The sequence below is a fragment of the Apus apus genome, chromosome 5, assembly GCF_020740795.1.
Source record: "Apus apus isolate bApuApu2 chromosome 5, bApuApu2.pri.cur, whole genome shotgun sequence".
Lineage (NCBI taxonomy): Eukaryota > Metazoa > Chordata > Aves > Apodiformes > Apodidae > Apus > Apus apus.
Window position 1 is genome coordinate 37,793,748 of NC_067286.1, and position 19,888 is coordinate 37,813,635.

Genomic DNA, 19,888 nt, shown 5'->3' on the forward strand with positions numbered 1-19,888 from the left:
CAGAACTGATCTTAAAGGATGCACATGCTCCTTATGCAAATATTACATAAGAATTTACCACCAGAGCATTAAGACTGCAAAGTCAAGTCCTCATTACTTGGAAAATATCAGCATTAAGGGGGCCTTAACTCCACATATCCAATTCTTTGCATTCAGTATTTGGAATCTGTTCTGAGAAAGCTGATTTTGTCCCCCCATTCCCAAATTCCTATCCCCACCAGCTTCCCTCCTCTGCAGGCATCTGTTGCTTTGCCTGCCTCCCTGACTAATTAGCAAGTATGTCATTTTTCCCCAAGTGCTTAACCCCAACCTAAATGTAAAAGGTTAGCACTAACAAATATATACCAAGATGCACAGTGTGTGTGAAAGGGACAGAAATTGAGCCTTTAAAAAAAAGAAACTAAAAACAACTAGAAACTGCTCTTTCATTATTTACTATAGATCACAAAAAAATTTTGAAAAATCCTCTTTTTTTGAAAACTGCTTTTCTAATAACATGTAATTGAGATACTAAGCAATTTTTAATCAACTTCACATTCATTTTACTCCTAGACACTCGGCAATCCTCATCGTGTCAAATAATATTATCCCAATGTAAAGCAGTACAAAATTTTGAGCCAGAATGCTGTTCCAGCATTCTAGCTATTCATCTCATCCTATTAAGAAAGAGAAGTGAATGCTTGTTTTACATTTTATGGTTTAGACAGTAGAACATAACAAACACAAAAAGCTGAAGAATGAAAAGAACTCTAATGAGTTGTCTGACAAAACACATTAATTTCAGACCACAGAACATATCAACAAATCTAACATTCAGAATTCAAACTACTGAAATGATTGGTGTGAAATTACCAAATTAAACATTGTAATAATTACAATTTTTATATTAACTCACAGGAAAGAAATGTTTTAGTCTTAAGAATGAGCACATCAACATTCAAAACTAATGACGTGAAAATGATCAAGAATATAAATCATGATCTTAGAAACAACCTGCTTTTCTCAGCTTACACAGGTCATACTTTTTATCAGCTAAAATTGCAAAGCCTTAACCATCCACATGACAGAAGAAACCAACTAGAACATGTTTAATGTTTTTCAGTGATGTTCATGTTAGCCTAATATATTCTTCTCATATCTGCCATTGCTGAAATAGTACAAAAAATTGTCCACTACTCATGCACACTCACAGCAAGCCATCAAATTTCTGCTGTTTGAGCACATACTGATTCTTATTGAGGACTGAAAGCAGCAAGAGAGGCATCAGAGAGGCAGAAAGAGAGCAGGAAAGGACGAAGTAGAGCCTAACAAGTCCTAGTATCTCAGGTCTCAGAGTTCTGAGTTTTGAACTTTTGAGGTTTGAGCTGAGAAAGAGACTTAGAGCTATGAATAAATAATCTGTTTCCAACTATTTTGCTGGGTATTTTGTTTTGTTCCTCATCTGCTAGAGAAAAAAAAGCTTTGGACATTATTTGCAACTACTAAAAGCTTGAGTTACAGCCCCTAGTACATGTGCCCATCATTGATTTTCTCAAAAAAGAAACAACTTGCACATTTCTAGCCTCTGGCCAACTACCTAGATCAAAGACAATGAAAATAAAATAAATAAAGCCACGGACCAGTGAAAGCTTCTCATTCAGTTAGTCACTGAGCCATGCAAAATGTTCCAGGCTGTGCAACACAAGAGTACACCTGGTATTCTGCCTAGTGATAATGACTAAAATTAGACTCTGAAAAAAGGACCCTGGGTTCCATATTCATATGGTTTTCCTAAATAAACTATTTTAAAAAATTCTAGTATTTGCAAAGACATATTTTCTGCATGACGTGTCATACCAGAAATCATATGGAAAGAAAGATATTTGTTTCAAGCTTTACCTTAAACACTTTTTTTGCATTTCTGCATGATGCATTCTGACATGTTAAAATACAAAACAGACTTTGAAAATAAGCAATATATGCATTTCCATTCTTTCCCCAGTCTCATACGGCTCTATTACAAACAGATGAACAAGTCTGAGACTACATCTGCCAAACTACTATTTTGATTTTAAGGCTATTTACAAAGCTTTCAGAAGGATGAAAAATTTAATTTATAACAAACATTTTAAGCTTTTCCTTAATTTATTAGTTCTAGATTGTAGCATCCTCAGTTAGGATGCTCTCTTGCAAGATTCAGACTTTACAGGTCATACTGTAAAATACTGTCTGAAGTTTAATAAAGTTAGACCATAGACAAAGATTCTAAACCAAGAAATCATCAAAATCACCCACACTCAAATATTCGTATTCTATAAAACACTGCCCCTGTAATAAAAGAACCAAAGAAATAACTTGCTGTAAGGGAGGTGTCCAAGTCACAAGTGAATATTACATACTATGATTCAAGTGTTACATACAGACTTCTGATGAAACAACGACTTTAAGGCAGTGGTCAGGGATTTGTCCTTATGAAGACTCACTCAGCAGTTACCACTAGATGGAGCAGATTATTTTAGTGAGGATTCCCTGCACATACAGAAGACACTGCCAATTCAGCGCCTGGCTGGCCCTTATTATCTGTATCTTGATGCCCTGTGCTGCACTTTACAACTGTGAAACACTCTGGTTCCTTGTTGTAGTCCATAGAGTACTCTGTGGCAAACTATATTCACATAACAATTCAAGATATTCTATGTTTTAGTTAGACCTGTCACACTACAGTGCAGTTATTGAATTAGTGGATTAGATGTTAAATACTGCTATCTATGTTCTGATACAGAAAAGTGAGCTTCTCTCCAGAATTTTATTTTTTTTTCTTTAAATACAAATATTTTATCCACAACCTGCATGGAGTCAGATGAATATAACTGTAATTCATAAATCTACTAGAAGCTATTAAGTGAAAGTATTTTAATGGACTATACTCGGTCGGTTCATCCTAAGATACCTTTTGGATTTAGGATTCAATGGAATGTAAAACAGCCAGCAAACAAAGTCAGTTCTTAAGCAGGTTAAAATTGCATGGTTGTCTGCCTTCAAGTTTTGACTAAATATAGGACAAAAATGTGTATTTGGAAAAGGAAATGGGAAAAAAAAAAAAAGATCAAGAACACTAGCTCTTCAAAACCATAGTGACTTCACTACAATTTCATCAAATGTAAAAAGAGGGAATTCAATTTGTTTATCAGAAAAGATGGAACTAATCCTTGCTACCTGAATACCTATATGTTGAACAAAAACTTAAAAACGAGCCCATGGTATTTTTAACAGGTATCTCTTTGTAAGGAAATGCTTACCTTCATAGGTCTTTGGTGGCAATACTGCTAGCAATTCATAAAGTTTCTGTCTGTAAACTGTTGATGATGTTTTCAAAGAATTTCCATATGATTTACTTATTGAAGAAAGCCTTAAAATAGAAAAAGCACATCAGAGATGTTAAAGACGTTAACATCATGCAACACACCAACTTCCTTTGTAACACTTAACTGAATGCTTTTAAAATCTATACATAATTTAAGTACAGTTGTGATTTACGTTACAAATAGTGGAAGGAAAACAATTTATTTCACATGTTCTGACAGAAGGTCTCTGTACTCCATTCCCAGCCACTACTTCTACTTTATAATAGAAAAATAAATAAGGTTTTTTATTGCCTCTGATTGTATTGATATTTATTACAATTAAATTTTTTGTGGTTATATCTCTGTAAATTTGAGTTTAGGGATCAAATACATTAAGTGACTACATATTCTGAAGGCGAAAAATTAAAAATTATAAAACCATTTCCACCTTAGCTCTGACTCTAAACTTAAAAACTGCCCATCTCTAAAACTTTTTGTCCAAGCGTGCTCTGGAACATTGTTTTTAATTTTATAAAAAACAATCCTGCTTAAACACAAACATGCATGTTTGATTAAAAAAGCAGAATAAAAACACTAACTTAACAAAAGCATGCAATAATTTCCTCCCTAGATTTTTACATCAAACTGGAATCTTCAAGACACATAATGCAAGCTAAAATCTTCAGATATACAGGTGAATTCTATATCCTAATTCTTGTACTATGAAAGGAAAGTGCAACAAATCAAATGCAAGAAGATTACTCTGTAGCTTTCCAGAACCAGAATCTTATTTAATAGTTTGATACACACACTTACTGTGTCAATAAATTAACAGCACTTGGGAGAGGAGGAAGAAGTCTCTGAACAACTTCATCCGTAAGAAGACCAGCACAGTGGGAAACAAAACTTTTGATAGCTGGAAAAGGAATTGGATTAAACAAAAAAAATAAAACGAGACAATGATGTTGATCAGATGGCTTACTGCTTATTTGCTAGTTTTCTATTTCAATTCCACTTAATTACTGTGCTTCATATGTATTCATTATTTACAGAAAATAAAAAATGAGGTAGTAGTTCAAATAGCACCTAGAGATTACAGATTTATTTTCCAAAAGGAAAATAAAATATTGAAAGGTTCATTGCTTAGTTTACTTCTGAAATGAAATTCCTATTGAATTCCACAGTTTCCAATAGATTTTAATAGTGAGAGGGAGAGGTGGTCACTACTACCCAGGTACTAGTACTCTAGAATACATGGCTGAAACACATTAAATACTTGAGGATCACTGGAGTCACCTCTTGGAAACCCAAATTCACAGTATTTCATAATAAAAATTGCAACCTACTGGACAGCAGTTAAATATACAGCACACATCACTGGCTGAGAACTGCAACTTCCTTATTGCATTTTTTACCAGTCTTGCCACTGTCACAAATGTGTTTGGCTGACTCATCAATTCTATTTTGCTTACAGTAAGTCAGGTATTAGGAAACAGAACTGCTATTTACCAAAGATAACAGACTGTATAAACAACGGAACATATTCTGGTTTGGGTCCTTATTAATGAACATATGTCAAGCAAGAGAAGAAAAGTAACCTTCCTGATATCGTTTACCATTTGGAAGCCAATTGATTAGAAGAACAGGAGGAAAAACTCTCTTGGATTTTTTTGCTTGTTTGCTTTTTAGAAAAATTAAATACTTATATAGATATAGATGGACAGTGGGACGGAGTGTATCATCAGCAAGTTTGCTGACGACACCAAGCTGTGTGCTGTGGCTGACACCCTAGAGGGAAGGGATGCCATCCAGAGGGACTCTGACAGGCTGCAGAGGTGGTCCAGTGCCAACCTCATGAAGTTCAACAAGGCTAAGTGGAAGGTCCTGCACCTGGGTCAGTGCAACCCCAGGCACAAATACAAGCAGGGGGGAGAATGGCTAGAGAGCAGTCCTGAGGAAAAGGACTTGGGGGATGGTAGTAGATGAGAAGCTTGACATGAGCCACCAGTGTGCACTCACAGCCCAGAGGGCCAACCCCATCCTGGGTTGCATCAAAAGGGTGTGGCCAGAAGGGCCAAGGAGGTGATTCTGCCCCTCTACTCTGCTCTAGTGAAGCCACACCTGGAGTACTGTGTCCCACTCTGGAGCCCTCAGCACAAGAAAGATATGGACCTGTTGGAGAGGGTCCAGAGAAGGGCCATGAAGATGGTCAAAGGGCTGGAGCACCCCTGTCATGAAGACAGGCTGAGGGAGTTAAGACTGTTCAGCCTGGATAAGAGAAGGCTCCAGGGAGACCTTATCGCAGCCTTCCAGTAGCTGAAGAGGTCTACAGGAAAGCTGGGGAAGGGCTTTTCACCAGAGACGGCAGTGGTAGGACAAGGGGTAATGGTTTTAAACTGGAAGAGGATAGATTAGGTTAGACATCAGGAAGAAATTCTTCACCATGAGGATAGTAAGGTACTGGAATAAGTTGCCTAGAGAGGCTGTGGAAGCCCCTTCACTGAAGATGTTGTTTAAGGTCAGGTTGGATGAGGCTTTGTGCAGCCTGGTCTGATGGGAGGTGTCCCTGCTCATAGCAGGGAGGTTGGAACCTGATGATCTTTAAGGTCATGAAGTACTGTAGTTCTTTCAGAAGGAAAAACGAGAAACAGTCAAACTATACATATGCAGAGAAAGACACAGTAAAATCCACTTACCACAGAGAGCACCAGCACGACCTTCCAGTGTTACTTGCCAGGTAAATGAATCTCCTCGTGTCTTCTCTGTTTCTAAGTCTTTAGGAGATGATGGAAAGATGCACTTCCACAATAACAGCATTCGTGGCAGGTGGTGCTGGACAACTGCAGGACCTGTAAGCATCACTAGTTGTCATGCCAATGTAAGGATTAATACAATAATTTTTTTTCTTCTTTTATCTGTGTTCACAAAATCATTACAGCTGTTAAGATAACTTTATGCTACTTTCCCAGCTGTCTCATTTATAATTTCTCAAATGTTTACTATCTTGGTACTCCAATCTCATACATAACTGCATACCCACTGAGACATTTAAAGGTACGTAATCAAGCCAACTATAATCTGTGTTTTACTAAGTACAGAACCTGTGGATCACCAGCAAAAAAGAGATGTGATAAACAATAATGATATTCAGAAAAGAAAACATTTGTTACAGGTCAATGTACGAGGTGTGTTTTCCCTAATTTAAGAAAAAACTGGGAGCTGTTGGGCAGAAGTAATAGCTGAAAACATGAAAGGTGCCTTAAAAATATGAACAAATCAGGTAACATACATTCTTCATGAATAATTCAGTGATCACAGTCAATAATTTGACCACTAATAAATATCAGTAAGTTCCGTAAGATTTCAAATGCTGGACAAGAGTGAAATACAAATGATAAGCTCATTTCATTCTGGGATAGCTCTTAAAAAACTATCAGTGTAATCCTTCATGACCACAAAGACATTTTGATAGATTGATTTTGAAATGAATAACCTACATTTAATTAACAGCAGTCCCACCCAGTACCTGTTCTTCAGACTCCCAATGAACTAATAGCAAATTTGGATGGAATTACATTTTAATTTTAGAAAGTTTTTCTAAAGATTCAGATTTGTATTGTTTTTTAAGAGTTATTTGGCAGTGCTAAAATAAATGGAACATCAAAAGAACTGAAGTCAGAGAAAGCCCACAGAACAGATTCTTTTAGTTTAAGAAAAACTGTAGAAAGTTACTACCTAATGTCATGAGGGCTGCTACCAACAGCCATCCAGCCTGTGTTCGCTGCAGTGAAACGCGACTGTTCTGAGAAGCAGAGCACAACAAATCCTCTGCTAATGTCATGATTACCTTCAAAGTTAAAGAGAAAAAAGGAGATTCAGCATCTTAGCAATTAATAAATGTTTTTTTTCAATACTATTTGCTGTCATACTTAATCCTATTTCAGTGTCTCCAAATAGAATCCCATCTTCTCACACTATGGCAGGAAACTCAGGCTCCTGAAGCTGCAATGACCAACTCCAATACTAGTTTGGGACAGCTTCAGCAATTCCTGTGGGGTACTAAGGAAGTCACTTTGCTGCTTTGTTTACTTGTTTTATGAGCAGTAAAATGAGAGCTCGTAATTCTTACAGGAGTATGTGTGGTAAGGATAAAGTGTTCTGATACTCTGCTTATGCCACTGTGTAGAAAAAGGATAGCATGAGACCTACAAATCAGAGCTGACAAAGTGGTGGAAGACATAAAGATAATTCTATCAGTGTTTTAGAATAAGGTTTATCGTTCTCTCTGATAGTATGACTGAACAAACAAGTTAGAATGGTATGGTACAGTTAAAATTAATCGTATCTTAGCTTCTTCACTATAGCAGAATGTGCCTACAATTTTGTGCTAAAAGGCAACAATCTGAGCTTGTTACCAGAGCTCATGCTACCTGGATTTTACATGGAGGAACACACCGTGTGTCCATGGACAATTACTACAGTATGTCTACAAGTTCAAAAAAGATTCTGCGAGTGGTTTACTTCAATTATATTTCATATATACCCCAAAAAAAGCATTTCTTACATCTTGCTTTATGTCTTGTTGCCAAAAGAAACTGCTTGTAAATTAGTATTACAAGTAAGAAGTGTCATTATCAATAGTGTCATTAAAAGCATCATTACAGAAAAATTCCTTCTATAATTTTTGCACACTATGATTTATTTGGACAATATAGACAGCATCCTTCTATAATTTATTTGGAACATAATAAAACTTCATTAATGTTTGCATATGAACATGTGCTTCATGGAAGTTTGAAATCTGTACTCTTCCAAAACATCATTAAATATTAAGTCTGAAAATATTAGTTTAACTAATTCTTAACTAATTCCATAACGCCATCAGATGTTTGAAAACGAAGATATTTATTTTGACAGATTCTTGATAGATTTAAAATATTTTATTCTAAAATTGAAATGCACCTTTGTTAAATCATATACATAAATTACCTGATAAAGAAGCATCCTACAAAGGATTAAATTTAATTATTTCTGACAGTTTTTCTCCCTATGTACTAGCAGAAATTTTTGAAGGATTGTTTTGAACTGAAGTATAAGCACTAGTGTGGAATGCCAAATATATACAAACCCACTAATTATTTTGTTCTCTTGAATAGGTTTCCAGCTGCAACTCTAACCACTCTCTCAAAGGAAAATGCAATACAAAACAGCTTCTGTCCAGGTCACCACTGTCTACATTTGATATTTCCTTTTCAAAACTGTTCTGCTAAACACTAGTCTCTTTCAGCTCCTCAGAAGAAGAGCTAGTCTGGAATCTGGCAGTGTTCCTAGGAGAGAATGGAGAAGGGCTTTTGTCAGCTCTCCTGTTCTCCCTGCTGCCAGCTTAGTACAGAATACAGTTTTTCTCCCACACCTTTGTGCCCTCCCATACCTCTTCCTGGCTCTATTTCATCCTATTCTGTTCCTCTAAAAGAAGTCTTTGCTAAGAATTATGTTTCTCTGTTACACAGAAACTTTAGCTTGGCTTAGGTGTATAGTATTTGAATGGCACTTCTCTATATAACTGCGCAAATGATACTCATTTTGTTCTCTCCCCATGCTTTTTCAGCAATCGCAAGAACAAGTTTTTAAAGACTAAGAAAAACAGAGGTTTTTTTGTTACATTTAAAAATTATTTCATCATCAATTGGGACTTCTAATGTTGAGAACTGTAGCTAGCAATGTTTGTTAAGGAGTGGCTTGGAACAATGCTGAAAGGGTGGGCTGGAATCACTGCAAGGAACATTTTTCCTCATGTACTAAAGCATTCCTTTCATCTTAGAGTGGTGTAATAACCAGAAAAAAACCTCACAATCCTTGCGTCAAACTGTGCCACTTCTTCTCTAATGTCTATTGGCTCTGAAACAGTATTTTCAGAACTGAGAATGTAAGTTTCTACATTATGCAGAGAATTACTATGTACTGGTGATATTTGTATTGCACCATGGTTTTGTAACTTTGAGTAACTCCATGGAAAAAAACTCTCATTGAGACAGAAACAGCTTATTCTCCTGGTCTGTAATTCTCCATCTGCACATCCCTAAAACTTCAGAGCACAGTCATTGATGAGCCTGGGAAATCTTAATTTGGCTTAATCTGGTTGAATGAGTTTACTTCCAGGAAACTTATTTCTAACATCACAGCATCCAATAGATGTGCATGTATACTTCTAATTTTTTATAATTTTTTTTTTAATAAAAGAAAGATCTTTTCCTTTGGCAAAGTCTGATACGTTTCAGCTGTACATATACCAGACTAGCCTTTTCATACTACTTGCACTGCTGAAATGTCAGCTTTCTCATTTAAGTCAATGTCAAACTGGGCCAGAATTGCAGAAGGTTTGATCTTGCAGTAAGCACTTTAGATTGTAATTCTGAAAAACGTAATTCTACTCAAGAAATGTTTTCTCCAAGTAAACCTTTCTGTAGACTGTTCAATTTAAGTCCTTATAGCTTCACAGAATTGACCTCTGTCCCAAAGCAACAAATGAACATCTCCCCCCAAAAAATTCTCCGTTAGAAAAAAGCAGCAGTCAGTGACATTTCCTGAGAAACTGTCAATCCTGACACATGTGAGGAAAAACCATTTTCTTATCTGAGTTATGATATCCTTCAAAATCTCCCTTTTGGGGAACAAAAATATCAGTTTATTGGCTTATGTGATCATATAATAAACAATACTTGCAAATACTACTGCATAAACATTGAAAAACTGCCTATAAGTAAATTATTCAGACCATACCTTCCCTTTTCCATGTGGAATTCCTAAAGGACAATGTTTTACTGCACCCAGCAAAGCAGCAACAGCAAAACTGTAGCCAGTTACTGCTTCTGGGGAAGATTTCAATGTATTAAGACGTTCAATGCAACGATCCAACAGTAGGGACACACAGGAGGGCAAAGCTACTGCAATACAGCGTAAACACCAGGCTGCTGTTAGTCTAACTGGAATGCTGGGATGAAGAATGACAGAAATTACTGCTTCCAGAACTCCTGGAAAATAAAATGCATAAACACAGATAAGAAATAGGCAAGCAGATTGTAAAACATGCAAAAATGTATACAGAGGACTGGTGAACACACCACTATAGAGTTTCTGTACTCCTCTTTAAAAAATACTATTGATTTTTACTGTGAAATATTTCTTATAAAATTTAAATACTTCAATACTTCAAAAAAAGTTACTCTGTATGAAAAACAATACGGACTAACCTTACATAGTATGCAGTTATTCACCAACCTGCACAGAATATATCTGCAAGTATTCTCAAGGAAGCAAAAATCCATGCAGTGGAAACAGATGTCCAATTGAACTCACCCAGAAAAAAATAATTCTCTGTGCAGCTACACAAAAACAATAAAGATGGATAAAGATATCCAGCTAAATCAAACCGATTTACCATAAACATTACCAAGTGTTTGACTTCAAAAAAACCTTAACAGATTCAAATTTGATACTGACAATATTTTTTTAATTAACATACTACTACAGGCCAGAGAAGATACAAACAAAACAAAAGAGTATATTTTCTACTCTGGTTTGCAAAATAATTCAGACTTGTACCTGTACTGGAGTCTTGCAGTAGTGGTGCAGCTGTAGTTCCTAAGCCACGGATGAGACTGCCGAGCTCCTGAAGCGCACACACCAGCACGTGCTGACTTGCTGTTACATCTGTTGCACTAGTTCTCGTTTCCAAGTTAGTGTCACCCATTGCAGCATCTGGTAACAAAACATAGGAAGATCCCCATGAAATCATTATCAAAATTAAACAGAAAGGTCAGAAAAAGGATTTTGCTATAAGAAGTTATTTATATTACCAAATCAGTTTTTATCACTACCTTATTATTTATCAATTTTCATAAAAATTTACCTTCACTGAGACAAGCAGTACATTTCTATTACTCAAATGGATAGTGTAATAAAGTTTGTTAGGGCTGGAGAGTAGATAAAATGGAACCTACCAAGTTGCTTATCTTCAGGTAATGGGAAACACTGGCCAGTAAGAAACATGCTATTCTCAGCCTCACCAGAAGTGACTTAAAGAGGCCAGGATTCAATATAACTTTCCAGATTTTACTCCATAGCACAAAAAAAGAAAGGGAAGGAAAGAGTGAAATAGTGTGAGAGCAAGCGAGTGAAATGGTGGGGGTGAGGAATAAAGAGGAAGGGGAGAATCTGGAGTTTTTTGAAAGTTCATTTTTGAGGCACAAATGAACATGTGAGTTTAAACAGTTAACTAGATTCAGATATTTAACTAGGATACAATATGCATCTGAACTGGTTATGCCCAGTGTTTTCTTTCTTCTCCCCTACAAGGATGATAGTGGGAGATCAGCAACTTTTTTTTTGAAGCTGTATGTAAGACTATAATGCAAGAGATCTGCTTTTCCAGGAGAAATGCTCATTTTGTCAATTAGGAACAAACGCTTCTTTTTTGAACCACCAGTAGTGTCAGCTGCTCTGAGCAGGAAGGCAGAATCTGGCTATACATTAACTGCCAATTTAACTTCTGTTACAGTACTGTCTAGATTTTATTACTGCATATATTTATTATTTAATTATATTTGTAATTGGTTAATATTATATTGGCCAGGGAAGAAGTGTTTAAAAATAAGTTTACACTTGTGTGGCTACACATGGGCAGAGACACAGACACACACAAACAAATAATCAGCCCAAGTTAAAAAGAAAGCAGTCCATCAAAAGCCTTCTACATTATTATGGTAATAAATCAGCACTTTTTCTGCAGTCTCCAGATTAGGATGTTGGACAATCACTTAAAAAAGGGAAAATAGAGGCCCAAATAGATAATCCTGTTAGATCCATACCCACAACTTTCTTCAGCTTCCAGATGGCCTGACAAATCTCCTTGGCAGCTGCAATTTGAGCTTTTTCCCCAAGAAGGCCTCCTACTGTAGCTCGAAGGATAAATGAAACACAGCGGCGACAGCCGATGGCATCCATCTGACTCTGAATTGCCTTAGGATGAGACTGAGACACCAGATCTAGAATATGGGAAAGGAAGGTAGAGAAGTTCCTTTCAAGCCATTTTGCTCCTAATGTAGAGACAAATACCACATATGCCTGGAAGAGATTTGAAAAGAAGCCATGTTTTAGAGCAAAATCACCTGGAAAACCACTGCCAGCTATCCCACATACTTTTTTTTTTTTTTTTTTAAATCTCTGCTTATTGCCACAACTAGAGCATCACTAAACTGAGACTATTTATACATTTACATACCCATAAATCTTGTACGTTCTCACTTTTGGGTAGCTGTAATTTTTCTGAATCTTTTAAAATCATTCAAGTCACTACCAAAACTGTACAAGCACTATTGCGGCTCATTTTGACCAAGTTAATTCAAGCTGCTTGCTCATGTTATTCCATTCCAGAGTGTGAGAAATGGCAGTTTACCCTGCACAGGCACTTGTTATGTAAAACATTGTGTTTGGTCTCACTAAACAACAGCTTCCAGCTATTTAACATTCTGCACATGGAACTCAAATTTAATGTATGAATGCATTTTAAGAACTACTATGTTACAAAACTATAACCTATAACCCTTAGAGAATTTTGTTATTATAGGCTTTGAATTGGGGAATATTTGCACCCCTCAAGCACTGCTCTTCATTGCAGTGAATTTTATTTGTTTGCCTTGCAATGGAAGTAACATAAATAGACTGTGTGACAACAGAAAAAGAATGCAAAGTCACTTTACAAATCTAATCACAAGACCATTTATTTTGCCACACAATACGCTCCCTTACAAATGCCTTCCATGTGCATGTGCTGGATTTTTTTTAATGAATAGGTGTGCTACCAGTAAGAAAAGGGAACACAAAAAATGAGAATATGCAAATGAACACACAACATTCCTCACAAGAAAGTTCACAACTACTACCCATATCCACAAACGTCTGTATTTGCCTTAAGCATACTTTGTCTTTTGTCTAATATTAACAACTAAATCATTCACATAAAACGGAAGCACTGTAGATGGAGAAGCTGTAGTATTACATCCTGTTAGCATCTAATAGCTCGTGACAAACCCTACTCAGGCTTCATAACGTAGGAGTACATTACCCGTTTTACATATTTGAAAACCAAGGAATTTAACAGGATAAATAGACTTGTGAAGAGTCATGGCTACATGGCTACATTTTGAACCACGTCTTGAACCTGGCTGTGCCTTGAACAATTATAAATTCTTTTTCCATGTGTAAGAAGTCATCTTCAGTGTTTGTCTTACTTTTTGATATATAATAAGCTGCAATTCACATAATAATGAATACATTTTATAACTTCAAGTGTTTTCTGCTCACAGGCACTGATACATGCATAATTTCTGAAGTTTTTCTTATAGAAACAGTGAAATATTTTAGCTGTTCTGGTACACTCAGTGTGTACCAACTATAGGAGAGGTACTATGGTGTTAACACAGAGATGCAGGAAAAAGGAGACAACCTTCAAAAAATAGTACGAATAGTCAAAACACTGAACTGAAATATCTATTCCTGGAAAACTAATAAAAGCAACATGTATATAGAACAGCCTTGGAGTCTGGCATGCATTTTCTAGGCAAATAGCTGTCAAAGTATTATTGTTTCCCAGCTTTTCTGTCTCTCTGCCAGATGCTAAAGCTTCCACCCAGCATGATTTGAGCATAGAATACAATTTATGAAAGTCTGGCAGCTTCTATCAGTAATTTAAGATAATTTACAGACTTTTTGCACTGCAGAAGTTGGAATGCAATGAAAAACTCCCTTACTGGCAAAGAAGACATTTCAAATAGCTGTGGGGACGGTAACTTTTTAAAATAATCACAGCTGTTTGATATGTAAATGTTCATCATGACCTTTAGTCTTGATTCACAGGTTTAACATTTGAATATCTAGGCGTTAGCAAGTAAATGCCATTTAAGATAATATTTACAGCAAGAAGCCAATCTGATACTATCTGAAAAATTTGTGATGTTTTTACCAGCATGCACTATATGGTCTTACGTCAGTCCTGCTCAGTTAACAAGATTCTATCCTCTAACTGAGCATGCTGGAACACAAAAAAACTTGCGTTTTTTCCCCCACTAAATTTTACTTTCCTCATTTGTCACATATTTATTCTTTCAGAATGGGACTGGGAATGTCCCTATGCAGAAAGGAACTATGCCAAGTTCAAAGAATTCTTGCAACTTCTCCCTCTTATTTTTTACATAAGGCATTAAGTTTTAATTAAAAATTTGAGGAAAGTACTTATTTATATTACTTGAAATTCTTACCATTTGGACCTTTCACAAGTAATACATATTCAATTTTGCAAATTTCAAACTACCAGGTAAACAATGAGCAATATCTGAAATTTTTTTCCTTTTCTTTCTAGCATAACTCAAGACGTAAATTCTTATGTTAAATTACAAACATTCTGTCACAGATACAAAAATAATGAAATAAGAGATATATGGAGAGCAAATCAGTTATTATAAGACTGCTTAGCAATCTCAGAAAAACATAAATAATGTAATCCAGACCTGGGTGACACCAACTCTAACATCTCTGCTGACTGAACTGGTCCCTTTCAACATATCGCCACTGGCTCGTAGAAATCCAGAACTTCCACGCAGAAATCCAGTTCCCAGCAGTTCCAAAACTTCTTCCAAAGTGATTCTGCGGAAGTTATGCCTGGTGGATGCTAAGAATAGATGTAAATCTTGAGAGGAATAGCTCTGTAAAACGTTTTACATTACAGAAGAAAAATTTCAAGTCTACCCGTTTTAGAAAAAAAAAAATTGTACAAATTCAGTTGTGCAATCAAATCCAAACACTCTTTGAGCATAATTTCACAACAAAAACTAGGACATTTTAGGACTCTGTGCTCCAGCAAACCACAAAATTTCTGCTTCAGCTATCTTTAAATAGTTTGGGCCATCACCTGATATGTATACATTTATTTACACTCCCTTGGTATTTACCAGTCTAAGCTCCCTTTGCAAAAAGGTCTGTAAGGCCTGCTCCTACCGCCCAAAGCTTCATGGAAACTGTGATTCTGACTCATTCAAAGCTTACCACCAAAGGCAGCCCTACATTCCACCTCCAGACAGGGCTCACTGACTTTTTGCTATGCTTAGCCAGATAACAGCATGCTGCAGGTACTCTTAGAACAAAAGTATCTCACCTTAGTATTAAATTAGCTCTCCAGAAGAATAAGAATAATAGATATATTATGAATAGACAAAGCTTACATTGTGATTTTAATTTGGGCTTCAACAGAACTTGAGAGTTTCTTACCATCTGACAGATTATTACAGATGATGAACCAGCAAAGTAAATTCTTTACCTGGTGTCTGTTTAGATGTTAGAGCTTTAGCCAAGACTGTGCCTAAAACTTTTGAAACTGCTAATCGTACATCATAATTGGAACCTTCAAAGGATTTAAAACACAAGGTGACAACACTATCCAGGTCTGTAGTCCACATAAATACTGCTTCATTTTGAAGTTCAAGCAGACACTAGACAAAAACAGGGGAAATAAAAATGTTTTGATGTTGAAAAGCACTTGGTGTGAATCTTAGCTTGCTACGTAATAGTGTCTTTTTGACAAAATAAGCTTGTTGCCTCATATTAACATTCTTGAATGTTTGCTGCCCAGGCAGTATAAAAGAAATAAAGATAAGCAAACAACATATTTACTGCTGTGTTCACCATCCATTAAAACAGAATTTTATTTAGGGAGCTTACTTAAAAAAACCCAGCAATTAGAGCACTTTACCTTTGCAGCAGCACAGCGTACGGCCATGGAGCGATCTGTCAAACATGATCGGGCAGCTTTGTAAATATCTCTGTGACAGGGGATAGCAGCAGCTCCTAAACCATTTAATATATTTTGCAAACTGAGCATGATTTCATAACGACCTTGAGACTGAAAAATGAAAAAGAGAAATGTTAAAGTTTTGTCACCCTGAGCTCCTTGGAAATAGAAAATACCAACTACTGAAATAGGTAAACAATTGTTTGGGTCTTTTAAACTGTTAGAGCTTGTTTTATGTGGAAGTGAGTTAAAGCAGATAACTTGCTCTATAACACTATAAGCAAGTGAAAACATTAATTCTGTGTTCTACTGAGAAGTACTCACTAGCAGCTTAAAACTCAAAATCTGAAGTACAAGCTGGAACAAAAATGTTCTCATTTATAAGGCAGTTTGATTTTCTAGTTAATTGAGTTATTTTGTGAAATCAGTTTGAGAACAGCTATGATCCATCCTTCCACAGTCATAATCTTTAGCTCTAGTAATTCTTTGGAATGTAGACATTTATTTTTCTTCTATGACTTTCCACAATTTTTTCACATTTTGGTATCATGCACCTTCTCCTATTCATTGGTCCAGCTGACAACAGTAAAAATCCTATTATTTTTCCAACCATTTTTAAACATGCTGTTCCAATACCTCTGCATTCTTCATTGCTTTAAGCACATTCCCAACGGTGTCAGTAAAACTGTTTCCCAAAATTCTTCCCAATTTTTTGTATAAATATCCCAAGCAAACCACCGCAGCACTAAAACAAAAGCAAATCCAAAGACGTGTGAAAATGGATGCAGTAGTCAATGAAAGGGATTAAGACGACTAAGGTAACCAATGGTGAACAGCAAAATAACTAAATAGAATGTCCCCAGAATGTAAGGGGCTTATCAAAAGGGGAAAAAAAAAGAAAAAAAAAAAAAGAAAAAAAAAGTCTGTGTGTGGCACATACACTCTACGAGAAATACAGATACAAGGCTTGGGAAGTTACTTGGATAATTTAAGAATTCAGGTAATGGAAAACTTTCAGTAACTCTTACAATAGGAATACAGTTTCATATGCACATTTAAGCCTTAACATTGATTTCTAACTAAGCATGCCCTGCACCTTGCAGTCTGTGGCACTGTGCTACAGCAGATGCTGCTAGAAACAGACAGGGACAGGTTTATTTACAACTCAATGTTTGATAGTAGATTGCAAATGCTCTAGTAATTACAATTCTGGTATTTATGTATAACAATACACACTAAGGAGACACCTAGAGGTAAATAAAAATGTAAGCCCGTGTCCTTTTCACAGCACACAAATTCTGAATTTAGTTTCCAGGTGAAACACCTGACAACTGGAGTCTGTGTGGTCATTGGCATCTCCTTTAGCAAATGCAAAAATTGCTAAACATTGAGCAAAAACAAAGTAATAAAGAAAGAGTTGCTTAATTAAATAGTGTTTTCCTTTGAATAATAAAGGAAAACACTTTGCTTTTGTATTGACAGATCTACAACTCAACCAATTAATTTCACGTGTACAAGGGAAAAGGAAATTGTAACTTTAATCAGTTTATAGCTCTTTGGCCAGAACTACTTAAATATGCAGTGACACTGTTCAGCATCCCCTTCAACAAAACAGCATTTTACTTATTCCCCAACTGAATTCAAGTTTCACATTCAAAATTTTAAAATCTCATATTGAACACATTCTTAATTAGAAAAATGCATTTAACAGTAATCCCCTAAATTACAAAGCACAATAAGAAAAATAACACTGATATGCTTTATCTTTCATCATGCCATAATCCTATTTTTGTTAAAGCAACATTTTTCATTGTTTTATCCAACTTGGTACATACCAACAGTATGGATTTTTATTTTGTTCATGGTATGACTAGGCATGAAATTACAATTGCACCATTTTGCTACTAAATTGATCATTTGATGGTCACAGATACTCTCTTTAACTAGCCTTAAGACTAAATAATATACATTTCATGTTATCCTCCAAGGGAGGAATATTTAACAAACACTAAAAAAACACCCGCACCCCAGACCAGAACTACTTTATGACATCATGGCATAGCCTGCAAATGCTCTTAAACAGTTGGCTGTACTGCCGTGTGCTTAAATGGTATATGAAAGAGTCCATCAGTGTTGAACAGTTACTTCCAACAAATTGGCAATATTTGTTGATGAGTAACATCTAGTCAACTAAAGATGAGAATCCAGCTACTTCTGCACTTCAATATTTAAGTTTCTATAAAAGTGTAGAACTTAAGAAGTCTTCCGACTGACTTCTAGGATGGTGTCATGACTCTAGTTGTCTATTTTTTTCCACAAATGTTTCTTCACTAAGTCCAAACTGTATTGAGTCACTTTATCTGTCAAATCACAAGCAACAGCCAGAAGTTTCCAAGAAAGCCTGTTAATTTACACAAATTTTTCAGGGAAAATCCTCTCTGCCTGTGTTTTCTCCTCTCTAGCAGCACAACTCCACCCTGATATAAGACTCTAGATTTAAGTAGTTTTATCTGTTTTGCCTTAACAATTGTACTTTGAGAGGTACCAACAAAAATGCAGAACAAGGATACTTAACGTGGTAAAATAGCACTGAGATCACCTATGAAAGTTTGCTGACCAGCCAAATATCTTCCAAATGCTAATGGTTTTAAAATAACTGTAGTGGATATTTAAAAAATTTAATAATTTGAAGTAATAAGCTGGATTCACATTATATGACCTGTTTATCTGATCCGATACGGGGTTCACATCACACTCAATTTTAATAGTAGATGAGAACTTAACTAATGTTTGCTTTAAAATGCTTGCCTAAAACATTCTCATCTTCCACCTATAAGAAAAATTATTACTTATGAGATAACAGAACAATTCCCTGGAAACTGTATTTAAAGGAGCCTCCAGGTGAACCAACATATTGTGAGCAATGATGGCGAAGTGTTGCTATCAGACAAAATGGGCATGTATGCTAAATAAGGACAGATGGCAAACAAAGACAACACTTTAATCAAGATTTAAAAAAAAAAGAAGCAAAAACGTGCAGTCTTTCTTCACTGAACACCAAGTACTCTTGCAGCCCAAGAAGAAAGATTTTACTCAATACTGTAGGTCCAGTTTCTGTGGCCTGTTGTCTCACTGTCAGCACTACAAGAAATCCCTTGTTCAAACCTATTTTGAAATAAATAATATTTTATTGCTGCTACCTTTTTCTCCACTTTATCTCTTATTTCCTCTCCTCACTACTGCTTTCATACCCAGCAGGATTCCAAGCATTGCCTCCTCTCCCCCCAGCAACTTCTCTGCCTTCTGAGTCTGGATATCTGCCATTTCTGTCTGTCTTTGCCATTACTTCCTTAGGGCCAATGGACTCCATCATCCCCTCTTCCCATGCCAACATCATCCCACTTCCTCCAGTGCAGAATCTTGCAGCCAAAGCTGGAAGACCCACAGAGCTCTGTCCCACATGACAACCACTATAATGTTAATGCATCTCACCACTGAAGATCCAGTAGTATAGCAGCAACTTACTTTACAGGACTAAGACTTTTTATAGCAAACTTATTCTAAACTTTTAAAAGACTCAGTTTACTCTATTACCTTAAAGCATACTATGGACATTATAGTTCTGAATGATAGCAACAAGATTAGCATTGCTACAAGTAATGCTACAGCGTAGCATTCCTACACTCTGAAATAAATTCATTTAGCTTAGCTTTCAAATAATTAC

At 36.0% G+C, this 19,888-nt stretch overlaps 1 protein-coding gene across 8 annotated transcripts in view; it reads right to left on the reverse strand.

Moving 5' to 3' along the window:
* The window catches only part of HEATR5A (HEAT repeat containing 5A), a 64,794-nt gene that overhangs the window by 31,103 nt on the left and 13,803 nt on the right, over positions 1 to 19,888 (reverse strand). For 7 of the 8 annotated variants that reach the window (XM_051622364.1, XM_051622363.1, XM_051622360.1 and 4 more), the window contains 11 exons: positions 16,801 to 16,909; positions 16,126 to 16,275; positions 15,694 to 15,865; positions 14,888 to 15,048; positions 12,191 to 12,446; positions 10,926 to 11,081; positions 10,104 to 10,354; positions 7,059 to 7,170; positions 6,020 to 6,172; positions 4,140 to 4,239; positions 3,279 to 3,388 (listed from right to left, as the gene is read on the reverse strand). In XM_051622364.1, the coding sequence (XP_051478324.1) occupies positions 3,279 to 3,388; positions 4,140 to 4,239; positions 6,020 to 6,172; positions 7,059 to 7,170; positions 10,104 to 10,354; positions 10,926 to 11,081; positions 12,191 to 12,446; positions 14,888 to 15,048; positions 15,694 to 15,865; positions 16,126 to 16,275; positions 16,801 to 16,909 (1,730 nt within the window). Of the gene's footprint in view, positions 1 to 3,278; positions 3,389 to 4,139; positions 4,240 to 6,019; positions 6,173 to 7,058; positions 7,171 to 10,103; positions 10,355 to 10,925; positions 11,082 to 12,190; positions 12,447 to 14,887; positions 15,049 to 15,693; positions 15,866 to 16,125; positions 16,276 to 16,800; positions 16,910 to 19,888 lie in introns of those variants that run through there. The other variant, XM_051622365.1, reaches the window with a different exon arrangement.